A 22,079-nucleotide genomic window follows, 5' to 3' on the forward strand; every position below is an offset into this window, starting at 1 on the left:
ATATAGTGTTGGGGCAGGCCCCATAACCTAGTGGTTAAGTTGGGTGCACTTCACTTCAGCTCTCAGGGCTCGGTTCCCAGGCATGGACCTACACCAGTTGGTGGCAGCCATGCTGTGGCAGCGACTCACATACAAAAGAGAGGAAGACTGGCACAGATGTTAGCACAGGGCCAATCTTGCCCAAGCAAAAAGAAGAAGATTGGCAACAGATGTTAGCTCAGGGCCAGTCTTCCTCAGGATAAAAAAATGTAGTGGTATTTACATTCTTTCATCTTAACCCATTAGTAATCTTAGAGTATTATACATTGTTACACTCTTGGTTGACATTTCATAAATACTAATGTGATTTTCACAGCAAAACTAATTTCTTTTAGAATTTTAGAAGTTAGGAAACCGTTTTCTTGAGGTTGGGAAATCCTGAGACTCAGAGAAACCTTAAGCTCTCAATCACGTTTTCTGTAAAGCTTTCACTAATCTCCAGGTGCTCATGGTGTTCTTTCTTATGCTTCAGGGTTTTGTTTTTAATTGTTACTATGTCTTAAATAGAAATATAAGCTTGTAGATCAATGATTGTACTGCCATTTGTCACTGTCATTTTTCATTCCCTATTCTTTCCTTCAGTGTATACTTTGAGGATCGTACTAAATAACCTTTAGCATTTTCCAGTAAAAATTAACAAATTATGTTGGTTTTTACAGGAAATGGCCTTGTTTAAGGAAGTTAAGTCTCTCCAAATTATTCCATCTTATCTGGTACAACCGTTCAAAGCAAAGTCTTCCCCTCACGTGGCGCTGAGCCAGGTGGCCCTCCTCGCACGACTGCTGAGAGACCTGGGCCCGGAGTGCTCGGGCCTCACCGCCGACAGCGTGATGAAGGTAAGCATGCCCCGCGCCTCCACGGCCTCGGCGTCAGGATGCTGCCTGCAGCACGGTGAGTCTGGGCAGGGTTTACCCAATGAATAAAGGAGCGATTTCAGAAAAATTGTCATGGTTTCATCTAACAAATGAACGCACCTAAAGCCTTTCTGCTCCTCCTCCTCCCGCGGTCAGCACGTGGTACGTGCAGGCTCATCCTGCTCCTCCTCCTTCCACCAATCGTTACTCAATATGTGCAGGTTTATGTCCATGGCAGTAAACAGTTGTAAAGAACCTTTGTCCATAAGAGTTAACTGCGCTGTAACGGAGATTATCAAGTATATGGAAGTATGTGTATTTTTTGTGCTCTGGACAAGCTAATGAAGCTATGGAAGTTGCAGGAGAGATATTTCCTGCCAGCTCAAAAATTCCCTACTTCTGATTTCAAACGTGTTGCAAGTATAGCTCTGAGGATGTAGCCGGCGTCTTGGCCAGCCGTGCACATAAACTGCTCACAGTGTTACGCTCGTGGGCCAGCCCGTATGTCAGTTCTCTGTGTCCATTCCTATCAATGGAGGAGGTGGAGGCAGTATTTAAACGCCTCTTTTCTTGTCTGTGGATTCCACATGTCCATCGACTCAGAGCCTGGATTTGGACCTGACATAAGTAAGTTTACCAGCAGGAGAGGCAGGATCCTATAAGGCCATTTTTATTCATCTGTTTTATTCACAGAGGTATGATGTAGACACTGAAATAAATAAAACTTCTGTAATACTTTCCGCACTTGGCTTCCAGAACAACACATGCGCCTGGTTCTCTCGGAGCGCTCAGCCTCGTCATCTCAGTCCTTTACTGGTTCTTCATCTTCCCGCCGGTTCAGTTTGAAGAATCAAGCCTTGTTCTTCTCTTGTTATTTACACATACTCCCTTGATGGCCTTACCCACACCCCACAGTTATTGGGAGACTCACATCCCTGGCTCCAGCCTGGCTGTCCCCAAACACCTCACTCATCTATTGTCCACTCAGCATCTCCCTGGGGGTCAGTAAGCCGCACACTTCCCGCATCACATCAGACTCTGCCTTTCCACTCCAAATGGCTCCTTCTCTGCCGTCCCCAGTTCCATGAATGGCACTGCCATTCGTCTCTTTGCTCGGCCACGCGCTGGAGTCATCTTTGATCCTTCCTTTTGTCTCACACCTCCATCAGCAAGTGCTGTGGGCTCTTCCTTAAAATACATCCAGAACCTGGCCAGGTCTCACACCTCCACTGCTGCCAGCCAGGTCCAGCCACCACCGTCTCCTGTCTGGACTGTTGTCACAGACTCCTCAGTGGACTTCCCACTTATGTCCTTGGCCCCTGCAGTCTGTTCTCAACCAGCACTCGGAGAGCCGCCGTTAACACAAGTCAGATCAGGATGCTCATCTCCTCAGACCCGCCATGCTCCCCGTTGTACTCAGAGAAAAAGTCTTTTCATTTCTGATTGCAAACTGCCATTCTTTCCTGAGCTCATCTCTTTGTTTTGTAAAAATGCCAAAGGCAGCCAATTTTAGTAAGCCCAGCCAATTTTAGCTCAGATACACCAACACTGATTCTTTCCATCCACTTCTAGCACTACCAGCTCAGTAGGCCCCTGGTTTGCCTTCTGAGCTATATTAGGCAACACTTGCATCTACTCTTTTGCTGTGCATAACATGGATCACCATCTTTCCTGCCTCCAAGTTCCGTTTCCTTGTTCCCACCACAGAAGCACAAAGTCTGCCCACATGTTTACGTTCCTGTTGTGGCAGCACCCACTTCAAGTCAGTGTGAGCACTAGTCACAGTAAGCTGTGCTGCAGTGACAAACACTATGATTTCAGTAGCATAACACTAAAAGTTTATGGCCCTCCCTCATCCTGGTCCAGGGTAGTTTGCTAGGAGAGAGGTGCTCTGCTCCATGCAGGCACTCAGGGACTCAGTCTCCTCCAAGTATGATGCCACCAACTTTTACACATGACCTCTGAGGTCACTGAATAAAGGAATATTGTGAGGGGGATGTCTCTATGGACCAAGCCACTCCCACCCACATTTCCATTGACCCAGATGGCCCCATCCTAACTACAGGGACCTGCAAGTGTGGCATAGCTGTGCACCAAGGAAGAGCAGAGAGGTTACTGAGCACCTTCTCCTGTTCTGGCCCATCTAGTTGCTGGTGGGATTGATCCAGACAGAGGGAAAGGAAGGAGAAATGAATAAAAGTAGGAAATTGGGGGCGAGGGGAGTTAACTGCAGGAGCAAAGTCCCTGATAGCCAAAGGGACTGGGCCCCAGGGTACACACAGAAGGGTTGGCTCGGTGTGGAGCAGGGGCCAGTCATCCTCCTAACAGGAAGAAGTCAGCTCAAAGCCAAGAATGCATAATGGAGGTTTGAGAGGCGAGGGGAAGTATGAAATGCTCCCCTTGACATCTGAGAGGGTACTGTTGCAAGTCAGTCTACTATGCAACGCCAAGGACCCCCATGATATCTGTGGCTGTAAATCCAGCATAAAACCAGTCAGCATGATTCTCAAGTCTGCACTCACATTCCACTTTGCCTGGTGAATACAAAGAAAGGAGAAGGGGTCCTGGATATTGAGGGTGTGCGTGAATGCCAGAAGTGACTTATAATGATGGACCATGCTGTCCAGGCTGCACACACAAGGGCAGTAAAGACTTGAGGGAGATGGCAGATGGGAAAAGATGTAGTGGGTGGTGGGAATGGACTGCAGGTACCGAGGGGATTGAGGAATTGTCAGGGGAGGGTGTACCAAAAAATGAACTGGAAAGGTAGGAGGTGATCGTCAGAGGGCGGGTCCTTACGCTCATGGCTTCCAGAGGGGTGCAGTGATGGGAATGACAAGGTCTAGGGTAACACCTAAGAGTGCATGGCACGCTGAGACTGTGGGGATGAGGGAGCCCAAGAACTGAGAGGCCATGCACCCAAAGGACCATGGGGAGATGTCGATTTCCTAGCACATAACATCAGTCTGGGATGGGATACCTATATTATGACAGATTCGTATGACAAAATACCATAAAGCAGTTAGAATGAATGAAATAGATCATGAGAAATGAAGGTACACAGATCTTGAAAAAGAAATGTTGAGCTGGAAAAAATGAAGTTTCAGAATGATAAGCATGGTATACCATTTATAATGTTAAAGAAAAAACCTGTACATACACACAAATACATGCACTCATGGTGTGTACACTTTGTAGTAGATGAAGTTGGGTGGGACCACACACGTCAGCTTCAGGACAAGGAGACGTTGGGGCTGGGGGACTCCAAAGGGGACTTGCATGAGAGCCACAGTGGTTTATTTCTTCACCACAAAAAGATCGGGAGCAAATACAGCAAAATTACAACATTGGTTAATCTAGATGGTGGAGGCATGAAGTTTATATTTCCTGTTCTCTATGATTGGGATATCTTATAATACTTAATATTGAAGTTTATGGAAGATGTAACCTAAAAGATGCTTGTTAATATGTTAAGTGGATAAAAGCAAAACAAATTACATATACAACGTAAATTGAACCTCAAATGGAAAGTAAACGAAGTGAGAAAACTCTGTACCTAATGGCTGGAATGCGGTGGATGTTGTTTTCTTTTTCTATATTTTTCAAATTTTTATGATGTACCTATATTTCTTTTATGCTGGAGAAAATAAACTTCATTGTTTCAAGAATCGATAACAACAAGAGCCCCTCCCAACTTTCTTTTCAGTTTTCAGTGAGTGCCCTGGAGCACAGAGTGTATGAGGTTCGAGAAACTGCAGTTACAATTATCTTGGACATGTATAAACAGCACGGGGCTTCTGTCCTGGAGTACCTCCCTCCAGACGACAGCACCACACGCAAGAACGTTCTCTACAAAACAATTTTTGAGGGATTCGCTAAAATAGATGGCAGACCTACAGATGCTGAAATTAGGGTAAGTTAACTTTTATGAAATTATGTTCGATCCTATTTTGAGTGAGTTACTTGGTACATGAATAAACTGACAAGTTCTTCAAGGAGCTGCGTGTTGAGGAAGCACAGCCCTCTGAGAATGTTGGTCCCGGAGGTCAGCTCCTGGCTCCACTCTGCCTCTGCTCTCCCTCCCAGTTCCCCAGCTAAACAGGAGGGTGATAGCTGTGAGGACATTTGCAGTTTATCTGACAGTGAACATTTATTAAGGTAATCTGGTGAATTGACTTTTAAGCCTGGTTTTAGTATTAGTCTTAGTGACTGTTATAATGGATAAGAAACATAATTTGTATATGCTGTAATTTGTCTCCCAATTTCTAAGACTACCCTCATAAGCTATTCTAATGGAAAAATAATTTTTATACCAGGCACAGAAAAAAGCAGCTACAGAAGAAGCAGAAAAACGAAAGAAAGAAGAAATTAAAGCTTTACAAGGGCAGCTGGCAGCACTGAGAGAAATGCAGGCCGAGGTCCAGGTAGGGAAGGCTAACATGGCTTTCATCAGTCGATGCAATTCGAGTTGCAATCCTGGCTGTTTGTTTCCTTATAGAGATGCACAGCGTGCTTGATTTACTTCTCCAGCATTATGCGAATGGGCGTCTTTATTCTCTTTTTTTCTTTAATTAGTTTTGGGGTAAATACCAGGAATGCTCCGTTAGCTGGCTTGGATTCAATGTCAGCTCATCATCCAGGCTCTCATGCTCCAGAGGTGGAGTGAGCTGCCATAACGAGAGAGGAGGAGGTGGAGGGACGGTCTCCTCTCTCAGCAGCTCAGCCTCCTTCAGAAGCAAAGGAGAGAGAGAAGCCTGAGTGTGCAGGTCTGGTTTCCAGCATGAAAAAGGGAATTTCAGATCACTGTTGCACCTGGGGCAGCCCCCAGTCCTAAGCCTATGGAGGCTTGTGAATAGGGGTCGGATGGTGTGGAATGTGGACATGTCCCTTCTAAACTGCCTGCATCTGTGGTTAAATCAATTTCATAGCACTGATTTTGTAATTAAGTTCCCTAAGTTGAAAGAAAATTTCTTTTAAAAAGAAAGAGAAAGGGCGAGGGAGCGGGGAGTTGCTAAACAGGGAGTCCCAGCGCGTGACGGTAGGTCCAGAGCTCTGTGGTACAGCACTGGGCCTGTGCACTTAACAGTCTGCTGCCTCAGGGCCAGTGTTCGCACCAGTTTTTAAAAAAAAGAATAGAATTGTTTTAAAAAAAATGAAAAAGAAGAAAATATGATTGACTGTGTGTTGAAGTGCCTGGCAAAGAGTCACAGTAACATTTCAACTAAATGCTAGAATATGAGAACAGCACTAAGAGAAGGAAAAAGGAGGCCACTGAGGGGGGCCTGGGGCGGGGCCAATGCCTGATGCCCGTGGAGAAATGGTGGTTTAAGACTTTCACTTTCTATTTTTTTATTGTGGTAAAATGTACATAACATAAAATTTATCATTTTAACCATTTTTTAGAAGATTTTATTTTTCCTTTTTCTCCCCAAAGCCCCCTGGTACATAGTTGTATATTCTTCGTTGTGGGTCCTTCTAGTTGTGGCATGTGGGACGCTGCCTCGGCGTGGTCTGATGAGCAGTGCCGTGTCCGCGCCCAGGATTGAACCGACGAAACCCTGGGCCGCCTGCAGCGGAGCGCGCGAACTTAACCACTGGGCCACGGGGCCGGCCCCGACCATTTTCAAGTGCACAGTTCCGTGCCATTAAGTGCATTCACATCGTTAGCAATCATTGCCACCATCCATCTCCACAACTTCGGTGAAAGACAGAATATTTTTAAATTGACTGATTTAAATTGCTCCTGAGTTTTAGAAAAAAGGATTTAAAATTTGCTAATCAGTTTTCTAAGTTGTTCAAAGCATAGGTAAGGTATACTAAAATTCTGAAAACTAAAATTCAACTTTTGGCATTGTTTATATTGTCTCCCTGCAAAATGTACAAACCCACCTCTCATTAATAAGAATCTTTTTGGTGCCTACAATCCAGTTATGTTAAGTTTGCTTTCTTTACCCTGTGGGCGCATGAATCACGTGAACCCCACTTGCAAGTTTAATATTTACCTATTAAGTCCTCTTGCGGTTCTAAGGTTGCATTCTTATGTGTGTTTTTCATATTCATTGATTGGATTTGATAGAAGTTACTTATTGTCGTGCAAAGTTTAATTTTCTACAAATGTAGTAGACGGCATCCGTGTTTGTACCACATCACTGAATGCTGTTCTCCTGCCAAACTGAAACTCCAAGAAGCCCCTCACCCCCCAGGCTGGGCTGGTTGCTCACCCAGACAGTGTGCGTTTACGTGTTCAGTTTTTGTAGAGACTATAGCAGTGTTTCTTGGGGTCTAGGGGTTAAGATCTGGCACTCTCACTACAGCCCGGGTTCATGTCCCAGCCAGGGAACCACACCACCATCTGTTGCTTGTCACACTGTGGCAGCTGCGTGTTGCTATGATGCTGAAATCTCTGCCACTGGGATTTCAAATACCAGCAGGATCACCCATGGTGGACAGGCTTCAGCGGAGCTTCCAGACTAGACAGACTAGGAAGAAGGACCTGGCCACCCACTTCTGAAAAAATTGGTCACGAAAACCCTTTGAATAGCAGCAAAGCATTGTCTGATGTAGCACCGGGAGGTGAGAGGATGGCGCAGAAAGGCTGGGCAGGGTTCCGCTCTGCTGTCCACGGGGTCGCTAGGAGTTGGAATCAACTCAACAGCACTGACAATGAAAATAGCAGTGTTTAGCAGGCTGAGTGGCAGGGAGAAAAGCTTGATAAAGTGTGTCCCAGAGTTTTAGGGCAGAGAGAGCAGACTAGGAAGAGTACTGGGAGGCAGCTCCGGAGTGGTGGCGCGAAGGCCCAGCCCCGGAACCTCCCGTGGGCCGTATATCCCACCATGGGCCGCAGCAGCTGAGCCCGACAACCAGCGGTGAACTCTACCGCTAGTAACTAAGCTTTTCCGTCCAGTCCCCCCCTGTCGTTAGCACACCTAACACGAGGAAAAGAGCTTGGCGGAGAAGAGTGTGACAGATCACTGCCTGTGCTGCCGGGAGTCCACCTTGGCATAAAGAACTGTGTGATGCCTAAATTATTCATTTAGTCAACCAATATTTATTAAGCACTTACTGTGTGCCAGGCGGTATTCTAGGTACTGGGGATACACCAATGAACAGAACAAACAAAATCCCTGCCGTCATGCACCTCTGCTTCTCATAGTGGAGACAGACAATAAACGAGATCGGCAAGGAAAATACATCCTTATTGGAGAGGGTGGTACATGCTAAGCAGAAAAATAAAGCCAAGAAGGGAATTCCAGTGGGAGGAGGGCAGCATGCTGAAATAGTGTGGCAGGAGAGGCCTCATGGGAGAGGTGGTCTTGAGGAAAGAGCTGGAGGAAGTGGAGGAAAACCTCCAGATCATTGGAGAAAGAGCCGAGAACTGCAGGTGCAAAGGCCCAGAGGTGAAAACCAGCCTGCATGCTGAGGAGCAGCAGGGAAGGCAACGTGGTTGGTGCACAGTGAACAGCGTGGACACTGGAGATGAGTTGAGAGAGTGACTTAGAAGGCCGTCCAGGGTTTTGAGCAAAGGTCAATCACCTTATGAGGCATTAATGGAGTCACTCTGGCCACTGTGCTAGGAGCCTTTGGAAGCAGTCACCAGGGTCCTGATGAGACACGGTGGTGCTTGCAGTGTAGGTGGGGAGAAGCGACTGGACTCTGTGTATGTTTTGAAGTCGAGCCTATAGGATTTGCTGATGGGTCTGATGAGGTTCTAGAGGGAGAGGGAGAGAAGTCAGCTGTCTCTCCGGAGTTTGTGCCCTCAGTAACTGGAAGACTGAAGATGCTGGGATCTGTGACAGAGAAGACAGAGGAGCAGGCTTGAGGGGTGCGCAGGAGTTTGGTCTGGGCAAATGAAGGTTAAGATGACTAGTAAAGTTCCAAACAGAGATGCTGAGTAAGCAGAGAAGTCCGCACTAAAGGCTTACGTGTTTGGTCCTCGGCACAGAGATGGGTTTCAAGCCTGGGGACTGGCTAGAGCAGCAATAGGGTGAGTCCAGATAGAAGGGGCGATGGCTGCATCCTGGAGAAGGCAGCCCTGGCGTCAGGAAGGTGAAGCCAGTGAAGCTGGAGGAGACGAGGCACGTGGGGCGCCCTGGGAGCCAGACTAAGAAGGGATTTAAGGAGAAGGGGTGACGAATCCTGGGCTGTGAGACCAGCGGGAGATGAGGGGGACATGGTGATGGGTGAGCAACTTGGAGGAGGGCGGTGGCCTTGACAGAGTGGTCTCCAGGGAGTGAGGGGACAAGAGCCTGGAGAGGGGAGACTGCAGACGTTAGAGTGTCGCTGACTCTTTCATAGACTTGTGTTATTTGTTGACAGACATTTTGAAACAAACCTAGGCACGTTCTTTCAGGGTCAAAATGTCTCCTGGATAGACTCTCGCTCATACCACTGCCATTTGTCCCTGATCACTCTGTTTTTGTGTCTTAGGAAAAAGAAAGCGATGCTGTGAAGGCAAAGAACCAGGGTAGGTAAAATGTGCATTGTGGCAACTGCCTGTCAAACCCGCTTTCTTCATCCGTCGGATGTCTGTTGAACACCTGCCGCATCTCAGCCCGTCCAGGGCTGATGTAAAACACTACTACCTTTGTTAACTCGTGTGTTTTTAAAATCTGCGTCACATCAAACTGGTTACTAAAAGTTTGAAAGTAATTTCTATAAGAAGTTACTTAAATTGCTTTCCTTTTAAATTCTGTAGACACTCAAGGAAGAAAAGCAGCCCCGCCTGATGCTGCAGAAATTCCAGATAATCACTATCTGGACAAGTGAGTAACGCTGTCTGTAACCCGCCAGGTAATGACCGGAGGGACGGACTGCGTAACAACGCTGTGAGATAAAGATAGTCTCCCAGGTGCATTGTGATGATGGAAACCCTAACTGGCTCTTGCTGGTAGTTTTAAAAGCTAGGGAAATGGTCCTCTAAAGTGACCAGCATTAACTCTGAGTCAAGACCGCTTCCCATGTCATTACCCAATAGAGGTAGAGCCTGTTTGTCCAGGTGCCACTACAGGCACAAAACACCACAGCAGCAAAAGCCTCTTCCTGTGCGGTGGCCAAGACAAATCTATAAGGAATTTAAGGGAATGTCTTTGTCTTATCTTTTCTTGTGACTTAAATATGCTTTCGGCTTGATTCTGCCAAATAAAGTTAGAATTGGAAGGGATCTTAAGCTTTTCACTGGAATACCTCCTCTTTTTCACACTCACGGCCCCTCCTGAGCCCCCAGTGAGGTGGGACCTGTCCCCGAGAGCACACTGTTGGGGGGTGAACAGGGTGCCGAGCGCGGCGTCCGGAGCAGCATAGGTGTTTCTAAACCAGGCCTGCACCTTCAGGTCGCGCTCTTCTGCTTTGTTTCAGTTTATGTATTTTTTGTGGGGAAAGGAGTGACTCCTTCACAGAAGAAGGCCTGGATCTCCATTACTGGAAGCAGTGCCTCATGCTGACGAGATGTGACTACTGCAAACAGGTCAGGCGCTGGACACGCGTGCTTGAAAGGCCGCGTCCCAAAATATCCCCCCTTAGTATTTCCAGAGGAAAAGTTGTGGGAAAAGTAATTGAATGTATATCACTACAATTTGTTTTTCTTACTTTTTCATTGAAGTATAACACATGTATGTAAATGTGAACACATCATACGTGTTACAGCTCCCTGAATTATCACGAAGTAAATGCCCCGTGTAACAACCACGCAGGCCAAGTACCCTCGAAGTACACCCCTGCTCCCCAGTGTCATCGCTGTCCTGGTTTCTGACACCACAAGTTAGTGTTTCTTGCTTTCTGAGTTTTATATAACCGTAACCATACGTTATGTAATTTTTGTGTGTCATGTTTGTTTCCTTGCTTTGTGGTCTTCCCTTGTTTGAATTCCACGATTTATCCATCCGTTCTACTGTTTTAGGAATGTAGGTGGGCCCAGTTTGAGACTATATGAGGGATGTTGCTAGAGACATGGTTGTGTACGTCTTCTGGCGCGCGTGAATGCACTGCTGTAGCTGCACACCTAGTTATGGAATCACTGGGTGTGCCCATGTTCACTGTAGAGCTAGTGAAAGCCATGCACGAGGCCAGCACTCCACACCCTGGCCAGCCGCGCGCAGTCAGCCTTCCTGGTGGCGCTCGTCACACTCCCGGCCTGCGTCTCTCTTGATGTCCACTGGGTGGCCGTTTGGCCGCCCTCTTGTAAAGCACCTTCTAGTGCCCTGCCCGTGTTTGAAGTCGGTCAGTGATCTTGTCTCACTGATTGGTGCATACTCTGTACATGACTGGATGCAAGCCCTCTCCAGTGTGTGTGCTGGTCCACCCTCCCCACTCTGTCTGGCCTCTTCATTGTCTTATGTATCTTTTGACGAACAGAAGCTTTTAATTTTAATGCTATCCACCTCATCAACCTTTTTTATGGTTAATACTTTTTGAGTCCTGTTTAAAAAATCTTCCCCTACCCCCAATTTTTAATCTCCTCTGCTGCAGGAGGCCTTCCTCTTAAAAAGGGGGAGAAGTGAGAGGAGAGTGACTTCCTCCCTCGACCCGGGACTCTGTCCCAGGCTCTGTCTTGCAGAGGAGAGCTGGAAGGGACACAGCGCCCTCTGAGCAGTTACCCCTCAGCCTGGGGCTACAGATCTGGACCCGAGAGAGTGACCAGCCTCCTCAGCAGTGTGTCAAAGTCCATGGCATGAAGTTTTAGGACGTCTATAAGTCATCCTGCCCAAGATGTCCGAGTGACGAGAGAGTCCTGTGGCACTCCTTGTGGGCCTGTCTCTGTGCACATTCGGGAAAGGGCAGGGGGCTGGGATTGGAGCCCAAAAGCCACAGGTTGAACCTCCAAGCCATTCTGCCCGAGACAAGTGTCACACTGGGGTTAACTGGAGCTTCCACATCCCCACCCTGAGCAGTGGCCTTCACCTGCCACCAAGGTAACAGGACAAGATGGACATGGGGTCCTTAGCAAGTAGAATAATGACCACAGAAGCCCGGTGGATAAGTGCCAGAGGCAACAAATTCCCAAGCAGAGCTGACCTTCTTGTGCGGCGACACAGGAAACCGTGCTCATCTTGCTCGTCACAGGAAGCCAGGCACACATTGCGCAGGGTGGCCAGGGCAGGACACACGGCCGTGTTCTCAGCTCTCTTCTGTGTTTTGGAATCCAGGTGGTCGAGATATCCAGCTTGACGGAGCACTTGCTGACAGAATGTGACAAAAAAGACGGGTTTGGAAAGTGTTACCGCTGCAGCGAGGCCATTTTAAAAGAAGAGCTGCCTAGACACATAAAAATGAAAGACTGTAACCGTGAGTGCCTCCTCAGGCCCCCGCCAAGAGCCCTCACGCCCTGTGTCACCAGTGTGCTCCCTGGGCAAGGCCCAGCTGGAGGGGTGTCAGACCAAGTGTCCACTGGGCCATCGGTTGATACGTCCTGTTTTTCTGCAATTCGTTCAAGTTTCAGAGAAGTAACTAAATCTTGTTTTATTGAAATCATTTCAGCTGCCAAATCAGAAAAGCTGGCAAACCGGTGTCCTTTGTGCCATGAGAACTTCACACCTGGAGAAGAGGTGAGGGGCCTGACGCGGGGATGTGACCTAACACGGGGGTAACTAGCCCACTTCTAGGTGATGCTGATGAAGTCGTTGTCAGTGCTGGACCACGACGTGGAAACATTCTGAGCCTGCAGGGAGCAGGCTGGTCCTGCTTTAGCTCTGGCAGACAGTTCTTCCATTTACCTACATAGTCACGCCATCTCTTGCCGTAACATCTATAAATGTCTCTTTGAGGAGTCTCAGCTCTTTGGAACATGAGCAGGAAATGGTTTTATTTTTTCCTGGTCATTGCTTTCATCTATATTTGGGGCCCTAAATGGCATCTTAGCCAGATTCTGTAACACGCTGGTCCCTTTTGAATAATAAAACTGAGCCCAGTCCAGTTTGGAAATTCTGCTTTACATCTGATCCAGGCTCTCCTCCCTTCCCCAGTATAAGTTAGCTTGCAACTCAGTGGCTTGGGTGAAAGTAGGCAAGGTCTTCCATTCCCACCCTCTCCTTCCCCATGTGCCCTGCTCCTCTGGAGCTGGGGACAAGGAGGAGGGACCACAGGGAGTCAGAGACTCCATATTGGTCATTCTGGCTAACACGATGGCAGGTGATGCCCTCTCTGTGCCAGACAGCCATGCTGAGCCCCTGTGGGGCCCGCCCAGGGCCCAGTTTTGGAGACCTGCCTCTGGCTCAGCCACTTCTGCGTCATCCCCTTTAGCCACTGCCACCTGCAGTCCAGCCGCAGCATCCTGCTGCTGGGCTCTCCTTGTGCCAGCCCCCTGGGATGCGGTGCCAGCAAGATGGCCCAGACCCAGCAATGCCCTGCAGCTTCCTCTTGACCACAGAAAACCCACCTATGAAACAGCAGGTACAGGCTTCCCCCAGCTGCTCCCAGCCCTTTCATCCATCCAGTTGTCCAAGGCTCATCCTCTCTCTTAGAAAATGTCAGCTCCGTAATAAAGGACACGAGAAAGCAGAGGAACCGTAGGTGCCCTGTCGGCCCCATGCCCCTGAATAACTCGCTCATAGCTCCTTGTTGCAGCCCCACCCCCACCTGCCTGCTCCCCTCTCACGTTGTGTTGAAGCACACCAAGACAGCAGGTGGCTTCCTCTCTAAACGTCCCACCACAGGGCTCTAGACGTAAGGCCTTCTCCAGGTAGCCACAGAGGCTTTGTTCATCAGGACCCAGAGAAGGCCCACACGCCCACTCGTTGAGATGGGTTGGTATGTTTTTAAATAACTTCCTTCTCATGCTTGCTTTTCTTACCATTTGATGAGGCGGCCATTTGTCCTGTAGGGTTTTCCATCATGTGGACTGGCTCATTGGACCCCACATGGTGTCGTTTAACACGCGTCTCTGTCCTCTGTATCTCCTGTGAATTGGAGGTTGACTAGAGCCTGATCAGATACAGGTGTGACTCTTTACGCCTTTCTCTTCCTGTGGCTGCTTCATGGTTGGTGGTGGGCTCTCATGCGGAGGCTCATGGCGTGTGTGATGTCAGCAGCTGTTGACTCTCCAGGCCAGATCCACGAGCTCATTAGGGACTCCACAAGATCTACATGTCCCACTTCTGCCTCCTTCTCCACTCATTAGCTTGCACGTTTCTTTAAGCAGAAACTTTCCCTCCTCTGCCCTTCAGTCTGCCTGGGCTAGACTTTGTCCTGGAAAGGCAAGATAAATGTTTAATTCTCTTCCATTGTTGACTGGTTTTCTAACTAACAAGCTGGGTCACCACGGTGTTCTAGCAGTAGCTTATTTGTTTTGTTTTGGCTTTAGTATCATTGTGAACTCATGGGGTTAAGCTATTGGATGTGCTCCAGTCATTGCAGTCACCACCCTCAGTGATGCATGCACCGTCTCCTCCAGCCGGGGTAGCCTTGTCACATGGGCTCCTCATGTTATGGATGGGACCCTAATGGGTGTCGACCTTCCTGGCCATCTGGTGAACACGGTGCCACAGACCTGAGAGCATCCATTTCTTCAGAGAGGCCAGGTTCCTTTTAGAGGAAATCGGTATTTCAAGACCACCACTGGCTGCCTCAGATGCTCATTGCTCCTGGGCCGGTCATGTTGCTGGCCTCTCAGTGGACAGAACCAGGGAGTGTCAAGATAGAGACATCTTCAGTTCAGTTGACATTTCCGATTCAGAGCCTGAGTGGTCAGGGTTTTCTTCAACCTCTTCTGTCTCACATCTCCTTCCTTCCCTCTCAAGAATCCAGTTCTCAAAGCCCCTGGAGATGTTAGAATTAGAATATCGCAAATTATGCACTGGCCTTGCCCCTCTTTACACACAGGCCATCTCAGAGCAGCAGCGCCAGCACTACGGGCATGAGACGACTGCTGGAAGTCCTCTCCCCGCTCTGCCTGTCTTTACGTGTGCTCACTGGTGAGGCGGGTCGACGGCTCTGTGCACCGGCACTCGGAATCATTCCACCTGGTTATGCCATCAACTGGAAATTCGTTTACATTCAATAGTTTCATTTTCATATTCATATGCAACTTTTAGGGGATTTTTAACAATTAAGTTGTATAAGTATATAAAATACTTGCATGGTTGCAAAATCTATCCAGTGAGGCATATTCAGAGAAGACCAGACAGAAGCTGCTGGCTCTGCCTCTGCTCGCCTTTCCGTCCTCTTACAGAACAAATTTTTTTTATGGTTTATCATCTTTTTTTAATAAAAGCAGCTCTCACATGCACACCCACATTCTCTCTCTCCTTGTTTATTTTTAGAATTGAAGAGCCTTTGTGTTTTGTTCTGATTGCCACCTTTACCCTGACACTGTCACATGCTGCCCATCTTTCTGTGTGGTTACTCTCTGTTGGTTCCCTACTCTGAGCAATGCAAACATTAGCTGGTGGCCTCCTTTTCCTCCTTGCCTTCGTGTCCCTCAACACCTGATTTGAAGTGACAGCCTCGTGCCCACGGTAAACAGCTATGCGGCAGTCACCAGGCTTGTTCTGCCTTTCCTCTGCCTTCTACATATTTGAGTCACCCGTGTTGCATAACACATCACCACACATTTAGCAGCTTGAACCCCCGTTTATTATCTCTCAGTTTCTGCAGCCTCCACTCGGGAGTCTGCGCACGACTCAGCTGGGCCCTCTGCTCAGGGTGCCACAGGCTGCAGTCATGCCGTCGGTGGGCTGCCTTCTCCTCCATGGGCTCCACTGGGGAGGGATCCGCCTTCAAGCTCATTCTGTCGCTGGCAGAATTCTTTTCTTTGTCATTAGAGGACCAAGATCCCTGTTTTCTTGCTGGCTGTCAACCTGGGGCCACTCTCAGCTCCTAGAAGCTACCCAAAGTCCCCTGCGCCATGTACTCCCTAAACTGGATTGCACATTTGCACGCTCCTGTGTGATGGCAGTCTGAGCTGTTGTGCTCAGGGCTCAGCCAGGGTGCCCTGTCCACAGGGGGCACGGGACACGCGTGGTCACTGAGTCAGCCGCGGGGGCTTCCGGAGCTTGCTCTGCACACAGCGCTCATCAGCAGCTGGGAGGCGGTCATCGTGGACGCGTGCGGAGAGCTCAGGAGCCGCTCCTCCTGCAGCTGTAGCTGCCTCTGGTTTCGTCTTTGACGGGAGGTTGTCTCAGATGCTGCAAGAGCCACCAAGTCCCTCTCGGTTGCCTGACTGACACACTGCGTGCCTCCTTTCTCCTTTCAGGCATGGAAAGCTCACCTCATGGGCCCCGCGGGCTGCACAATGAACCTGCGCAAGACACACGTGCTGCACACGGCTCCGACTCTGCCACCGGGTGAGGACCAGGCCCCGCGTCGGAGCCGTGCCCTCGGCTCCCAGCCCGCCATCCTCACCCAGTCAGGAGCGCCCCACCAGCGTCTTTCTGTTCTATCTCTGGTTCCTTAATTAACGAGCAGGTTAATCGTGTAACCAGAATTCTTCTCGCTGGCACCAAACTCTTGTCGCAGGCCCCTTCATCCTGGTTCTGCTCTTCCCCAAGGCTCTGTGGGCGGCATTCCTTGAGTTAACCAACCAGACTCACTGGGCGTTGTGAGGGGCACAGCCTGGTTCCTGGTGTCTTCCTGCACCCCAACTCCAGAGGGTCTACAGACCTGAAGCTGAATCACGGCCCAGACACGACGCTCCCACCTGGCTTGCAAACGTCACCCTGGCTAGTTTACGTCAGCCTTAGAGCCCTTACAGGGAAATATGACCGTTTCATTAGGAAATTATTCCTGACCAGAAGCCTTCCGGATACAGAGCTTGAGTTTAGGGTTTGTAAGAAACACGAGGGCAGCAGCCCATGTGTCTGCGCTCGTCTGTGCCAGTGCTAAGGACTGGGTGGGCCTAGCACAGGCCGCCCTCCGCCACTGCCTCCTGTAGATGGGGGTCGGGAGGGCCTGCCCCCCGGCATGGCAGAGGGAGCTCCTTTTCCTTGTTTCTGGAGCTGATCTCATGAAGCCAACAGTTAGGTGAATGGCTCCACTCTTTCTTCTGACCCTGTGTCAGGCGCTCCTCCGAGCTCTCCGGCCTTCCTCCCTGCCATCACACGTGCCGCCTCCTCAGTGGCCGGCACGGCTACTTCTCACACTCCCCCGCTCAGCCCAGCCACCTGTGGCCTGAGACCCCCGCACGCTCAGGCCGACCCCTAGACAGGTGAAGAGTGTCACAGCCCTCATGTCCTGTTCCTCCCCCCGTGTCTGATGACGCCTGGCCACACATCCTGTTGCCGAGGTCTTGCACTCTGACTCGTGTGTTAGTCCCCTTCTAACTCCGTGCCTGTGCTCTGTGTGTCTGTGCGTACGCTGCAGGTAAAAGCCCAGCTGTGACCAAATCAGGGACCTCAGGACCAAAGGCCGGAAGCAAGATCCCAACCCCAAAGGGAGGCCTGAGTAAGGGCTCTGGCAGGACATACACAAAGCGATGACAGCACTCCGTCCGTCTCCTTTGTCTCCATGAGAGACAGAGCGAGTTTCCTGACTGTGAACCATTTCTCCTAAAACCGCCTTTGGATGTGGCGCCCCCGTGCCCACCCCTGCCGTCCCTCAGCTCCCGGCCGTGCTCGTCCTTCCTTGTCGGCACCGTGTGTGGAACTGACCAAAGCCCTGCAGCCCAGTTAGGAGCTGGTCTCGCTGTCGTTTCAAGCTGCCAGGCCTCTGCCTTCTCAGGCGCAGAGTCAACAGAGGAGGAGTCATTCTGTTCGGAGAGGGTCCGCCTCCTGGCCGGGAGCTCACTGAGCGCAGTGGCCGGGGCGGGTCCGCGTGTGAAGGGCACAGTGCGAGCCCAGCGTCCTCTGTGCACAACCGCCTGGAGCGATTCCCCTGGGAGCTTCACTGTGACCCTCCGCGTTTGGTCTCTCCCACGGGGTGGAAGGTCCGCAGGGCTCTGCTCGCTGCTAAGCAGTGACACGATTGAGAGCCGCGGCATGCTCGAGGATCTCCCTGTGCCTTCTCCTCCCGCAGGCACTGTCTGCTCAGCCATCTGCTCACTGCCCCTCCTCGCAGGGCAGGAGGGCGGTCAGTACCCACACAACTGTGTTTCCACTAGAGCAAAAAATAAAGGTAAAAAACACGCATTCCTGAGACTTGGTGCCCGTCAGCACTCACCCTGCTAGGTGCTCCGTGCACAGTGCTCTGTCTCTGGCAGACTTGCCCTCGTGGCAGACCCCCCCTCTCGCCCCCATCCCCACCCCACAGTCAGTCCCAGGGGAACTGAGGTCACACTGGTGTGGGTCACGTCATGCTTTTCCTCAGGGGCCTTCACAGTCTTTACACGTGCGAAGTGCTAAAAACAATGATGAAATGACTTCCCACCGGTTATCCTGGGCTCCCAGCCACCGGTGTCGCTCAGAACAACCCCTTCTGAAACCCTCAGGGCGGTGCATTGTCCTGACTCCAGCACGTGGTCACTTCTACTTTGTTTAACATTCACAAGGGGGCCTTCAACACAGAACCGCAGACTCAGACCACCAGGCTCGGGCTGTCCCCCTGTCCCCCTCAAATCCACATGGTAATCAACTGTGAGTCCACTTTCCCAGACACTTCGTATGAAACTTAAAACACCAAAACATCACTTAAAATGATGAAACCAAACCTCAAAACCCAGTCTCCTGCCCAGCCCTCGTGCCCCGGGGAAGTGGTCCACCTTGCTTCATGTCTGGCAGTGGGGGGGAAAGCCGGCATTTGTCTGAAGTCTGCTCGGAAACGAACCCCTGAGGCCAAGGCAACTGGAGACCAAGGAAGTCGGCCTCCCCATCCCGCCACGTGCCCAGCGCGCCTTCCTCCTGAGCGCTGCACGGGCAGGCTTTCCACATGCCAGCTGGAAATGCATGGATTGATGAGATTGGTACTACCCTGTTAGTGTATAAATATTTTTAATGCCGAACCTTGTCAAACAACAAAATCTATTTTAGAAAACTAACAGCTAGTGACCATGAATATGCACTAATCAATCTGCATTCTTGGTAAACTAATACCTTCTCATATGGTTAACTCAAAATACAGCCAGAGTGAGACTGATCAAGACAATTACCTTCAAAAGGATGCTCTATTAAAAAGTAAGTGTGGAGTAGGAATAAGGTGAACCTTTCCTAGAAAAGCAGAGTACAGATGCCGGATTAACTGTAAAGTGATCCTTCCTGGTTTCGCAAAGCTGCTGGCTCCTGTCGTCTGGCCACGTTTGAAGCACAGATAAAACGCTTCTTCAAATAAAACAAACGGGGAAAGTCAACCGGGAAATTATTCTCTCTCGCCAATTAAAATTTAAGAAATACATATATCATGTTTTCTATATATTGTAACAAAATATTTATAAAAATATTTAATTTTTAGTGATTGACAGACAAAATTGGGTGCATTGAAAACAGGTTAGTCTTGTCACAGAGAAATCATGCATTTCTGTTGAAATGACTCCTGGAAGTGATTAGTGGCTATTAAAAGCTTTACAGAGTTATGTACTATGAAGGAACCAAGAATAGAGAATAAAAAATTAAAAAGGAACTGTAAGATCCCTTGGCCATTCATAAATAAATATCTAAATTTGGAACAGTAATTAAAATTGAATTTTCATTCATGAATGTGTTGTGGCTATTTAACAATATTTCTATTTTCATATTTCAAAATATTCTATTAATTTAAAAGTGTTGTGTCTATAAATGTGGTATTAGAATACAAATGTAAATACTTTTAATGAAAATTTGCAACTTTCTCATGTTTTAACACACTTTTCTATTTGTCTTTATTTCAGGCACCAGAATTATAAAATCTCTCAGGAATATATTGTTGCTTAGGGCTCAGGGGTTAACTCACCCTGAGAATGTTAATATAATAAAAACATCACTAAGTGTTTTGTTACTTTTATTTCAAGATTATAAGTAAAAGCCATTTGTAAGCTACACGTACTTTCCTAAGCCGGCAGGGGGCTCAGCCCGGTGGGAGGCCGAGATCTGCTGAGAAGGGGCAGCGAGGAGAGCTGCCCAGAGGGAGGTATTGTCAACGTGGGTTCACTGCTGAAGAAGCTAAAAGATTTTAAGCTACATACAAATTAGAGGAAATTATTGACCAATTCTTTCGTGTGGAGTAAAGTCAGGATGCTCCATAAAGGCTCTGACAGTGCCCAGTGGAGGCTTCGTCTTTCTGGTCTCTTGCTGTGATTCTTCCCCTCTTCGAAGAAGGTATATTTTTACCAGCCAACAAGGCTATTTTGCTTTTCAAATAAGTAAAAATGCAGTATTTTCTCTAGATTTGTAGAGTGCTTTTAAACTATCAGCTATGATAATTTTGTAATTGTTTCCATTTTGAAGTTATAATGTACAGTTTTTTCCTTTACACAAATATATATTAACTTAAAACATGGCATGACAGGGGCTGTCCCCCAGCACAGCGGTTAAGTTTGCGCACTGCGCTTCAGTGGCCCAGGGTTTGCGGGCTCCTATTCTGGGCGCAGACCTATGCACAGCTCATCAAGCCATGCGGTGGGGGTGTCCCAGATACAAAATAGAGGAAGATGGTCACAGATGTTAGCTCAGGGACAATCTTCCTCACCAAAAAAAAAACCCAAAAGCGTGGCATTACAGTTTAAACAGCAAAAAGTACTTTAAACGTTGTATCTTGGTTAAGTGGGGCGTGTACACTGAGAGGCTAGGTGTGCACTCGAGAGCCCTTCTGGGAGAAAAGAGTTCGCTTTCTGGAGAAAACTGACAGTGGTGCGGCATGAGCTCTAATTCCAGCTGCTGGGCCCTATCACGATTGACCTAGAGGAATCTGGAGTGTGCTCCACTTGCTCTTGAAAACTAGACGGTTCTAGCAACGGGAGCCTGCTCCCGCACCGTGCGCTCTTAACCGTGTGGCCCGGTTGTGGCTGTGTCGGCAGCGCCGGCCGTGCTCCTGCTGTCCTGTCGGCCTTCGGGCCTCTACGCAGCCCCGCCCCGCCGCCGCCGCCCTCCCCGGACCGGGAAAGTCCTGGGCAGGGGCTGAGCCTCCTGCACCTGGACCGCTGGGGAGGCCGCTGCTGGACAGGAGGGTAATGTCGGCGTTTGGAGCGGTGACCCTGGCAAGCTGCTGGAAGCGATTCAGCTGAGCGCCCCGGGCGCGGGTGTTCTGGAATCCTACAAGGACCTGAAAGGCAGGCGTGTCATCCCCCAGGGTAGGCAGGGACACTGGCTCGGCGCCCAAGCGCGCGCTCAATGCTGGAAGGCTGTGCGCCCAGATGTGGACCCTGTGCTCTGTGCTTCCGCCGCCTCTGCCACTCCGGGGTTGGGGGTGTGGGGAGGGCCCCCCAGCGCTGTCTAGGTCCTGGCTCCTGAAAGGAACAGATACAGGAGGACTGAGGACAACAACCGGTCTCTGCCTCAGTTTCCCCCTCTGGGGAATGGAGCTGAGGGAAAAGAGCCGATGAGGCCGGCTCGGGCTTGGAGGAGGCGCCACGTTCCTTGGGTGCACGCTTGGCGCTTCCCACCTCTGCGCAGCCCGGCCGCTGTGCGTCGTCGGCGCGGGGAAGCCAGCGCCCGCTGCAAGCGCCCAGCACTCCGGCGCGCAGCCTCCAGTCCTGCACCGGGTTAGGCTCAGCCGACTGGGAAGTGCGGGTGAGGAGACTGCGGCACGGCCTCCACCTGCCCAGAGGGCGCCGAAATTCCAGGGAGCTGCCTTCCAGCCTCCGGGGTTCCCGGGGCGGAGCGGGGGGGGGTTGGGGGGGTGGGGGGTGGGGGGGGAGGCGTGTCTCCTGGGAAGGATGGCCCCGGGAGGAGGGGCCACGCCGCCCCGCCTGGGCCTGCGGGTCTCCGAGCGCTCGAGCTTCTGGGACGGGAGTGATCTTCCCGCAGGGAAAGTGGCAGGGAGGGGGGCCGGACTGGGCGGTTGAAGGCGACCCCTCGGGAGGCCTGCTGCCGGCTCCTCCCCAAACGAGGCCCTTTCTGGGCCCTCTGCCCCAGGAGCGTGTCCTACAGCCGCCTCCACGCCGCTCACCTGGCCAGGCCCTCCTTGGTGCCTCCCGGTGTCCAAGGACCAGTCCTGGAAATGGGGGCGCAGCGTCCTGCCTGAAGGTGGGGGACCTTGCAGAAACCACTGCGACGGTTCTGGACCGAGATCTTTCCCTCCCCGTGGGTAAGGAGCGCCTTGGGAATGCTGTTTCCCAAATTCCGGGTCCCTAATCTGGGGGGTAGGGGGGCACCCTGGTGGTTGGAACAGAAGCAGAAGGGTGAGGACTGCAGG

General features: G+C 50.1%; 1 protein-coding gene across 10 annotated transcripts in view; it reads left to right on the top strand.

Moving 5' to 3' along the window:
* Positions 1–19,758, top strand: part of CEP104 (centrosomal protein 104) — a 41,770-nt gene extending 22,012 nt beyond the window's left edge. For 6 of the 10 annotated variants that reach the window (XM_044769532.2, XM_070511255.1, XM_070511254.1 and 3 more), the window contains 10 exons: positions 699–875; positions 4,600–4,806; positions 5,210–5,317; positions 9,321–9,357; positions 9,589–9,655; positions 10,248–10,356; positions 12,035–12,173; positions 12,366–12,433; positions 16,078–16,168; positions 17,184–19,758. In XM_044769532.2, the coding sequence (XP_044625467.2) occupies positions 699–875; positions 4,600–4,806; positions 5,210–5,317; positions 9,321–9,357; positions 9,589–9,655; positions 10,248–10,356; positions 12,035–12,173; positions 12,366–12,433; positions 16,078–16,168; positions 17,184–17,299 (1,119 nt within the window). In that variant the 3' untranslated portion in view covers positions 17,300–19,758. The other 4 variants (XM_070511253.1, XM_070511256.1, XM_070511257.1 and 1 more) reach the window with 3 other exon arrangements.
* Positions 19,759–22,079: the final 2,321 nt, after the last annotated feature.

The sequence above is a fragment of the Equus asinus genome, chromosome 5, assembly GCF_041296235.1.
Source record: "Equus asinus isolate D_3611 breed Donkey chromosome 5, EquAss-T2T_v2, whole genome shotgun sequence".
NCBI classification, from domain to species: Eukaryota; Metazoa; Chordata; class Mammalia; order Perissodactyla; family Equidae; genus Equus; species Equus asinus.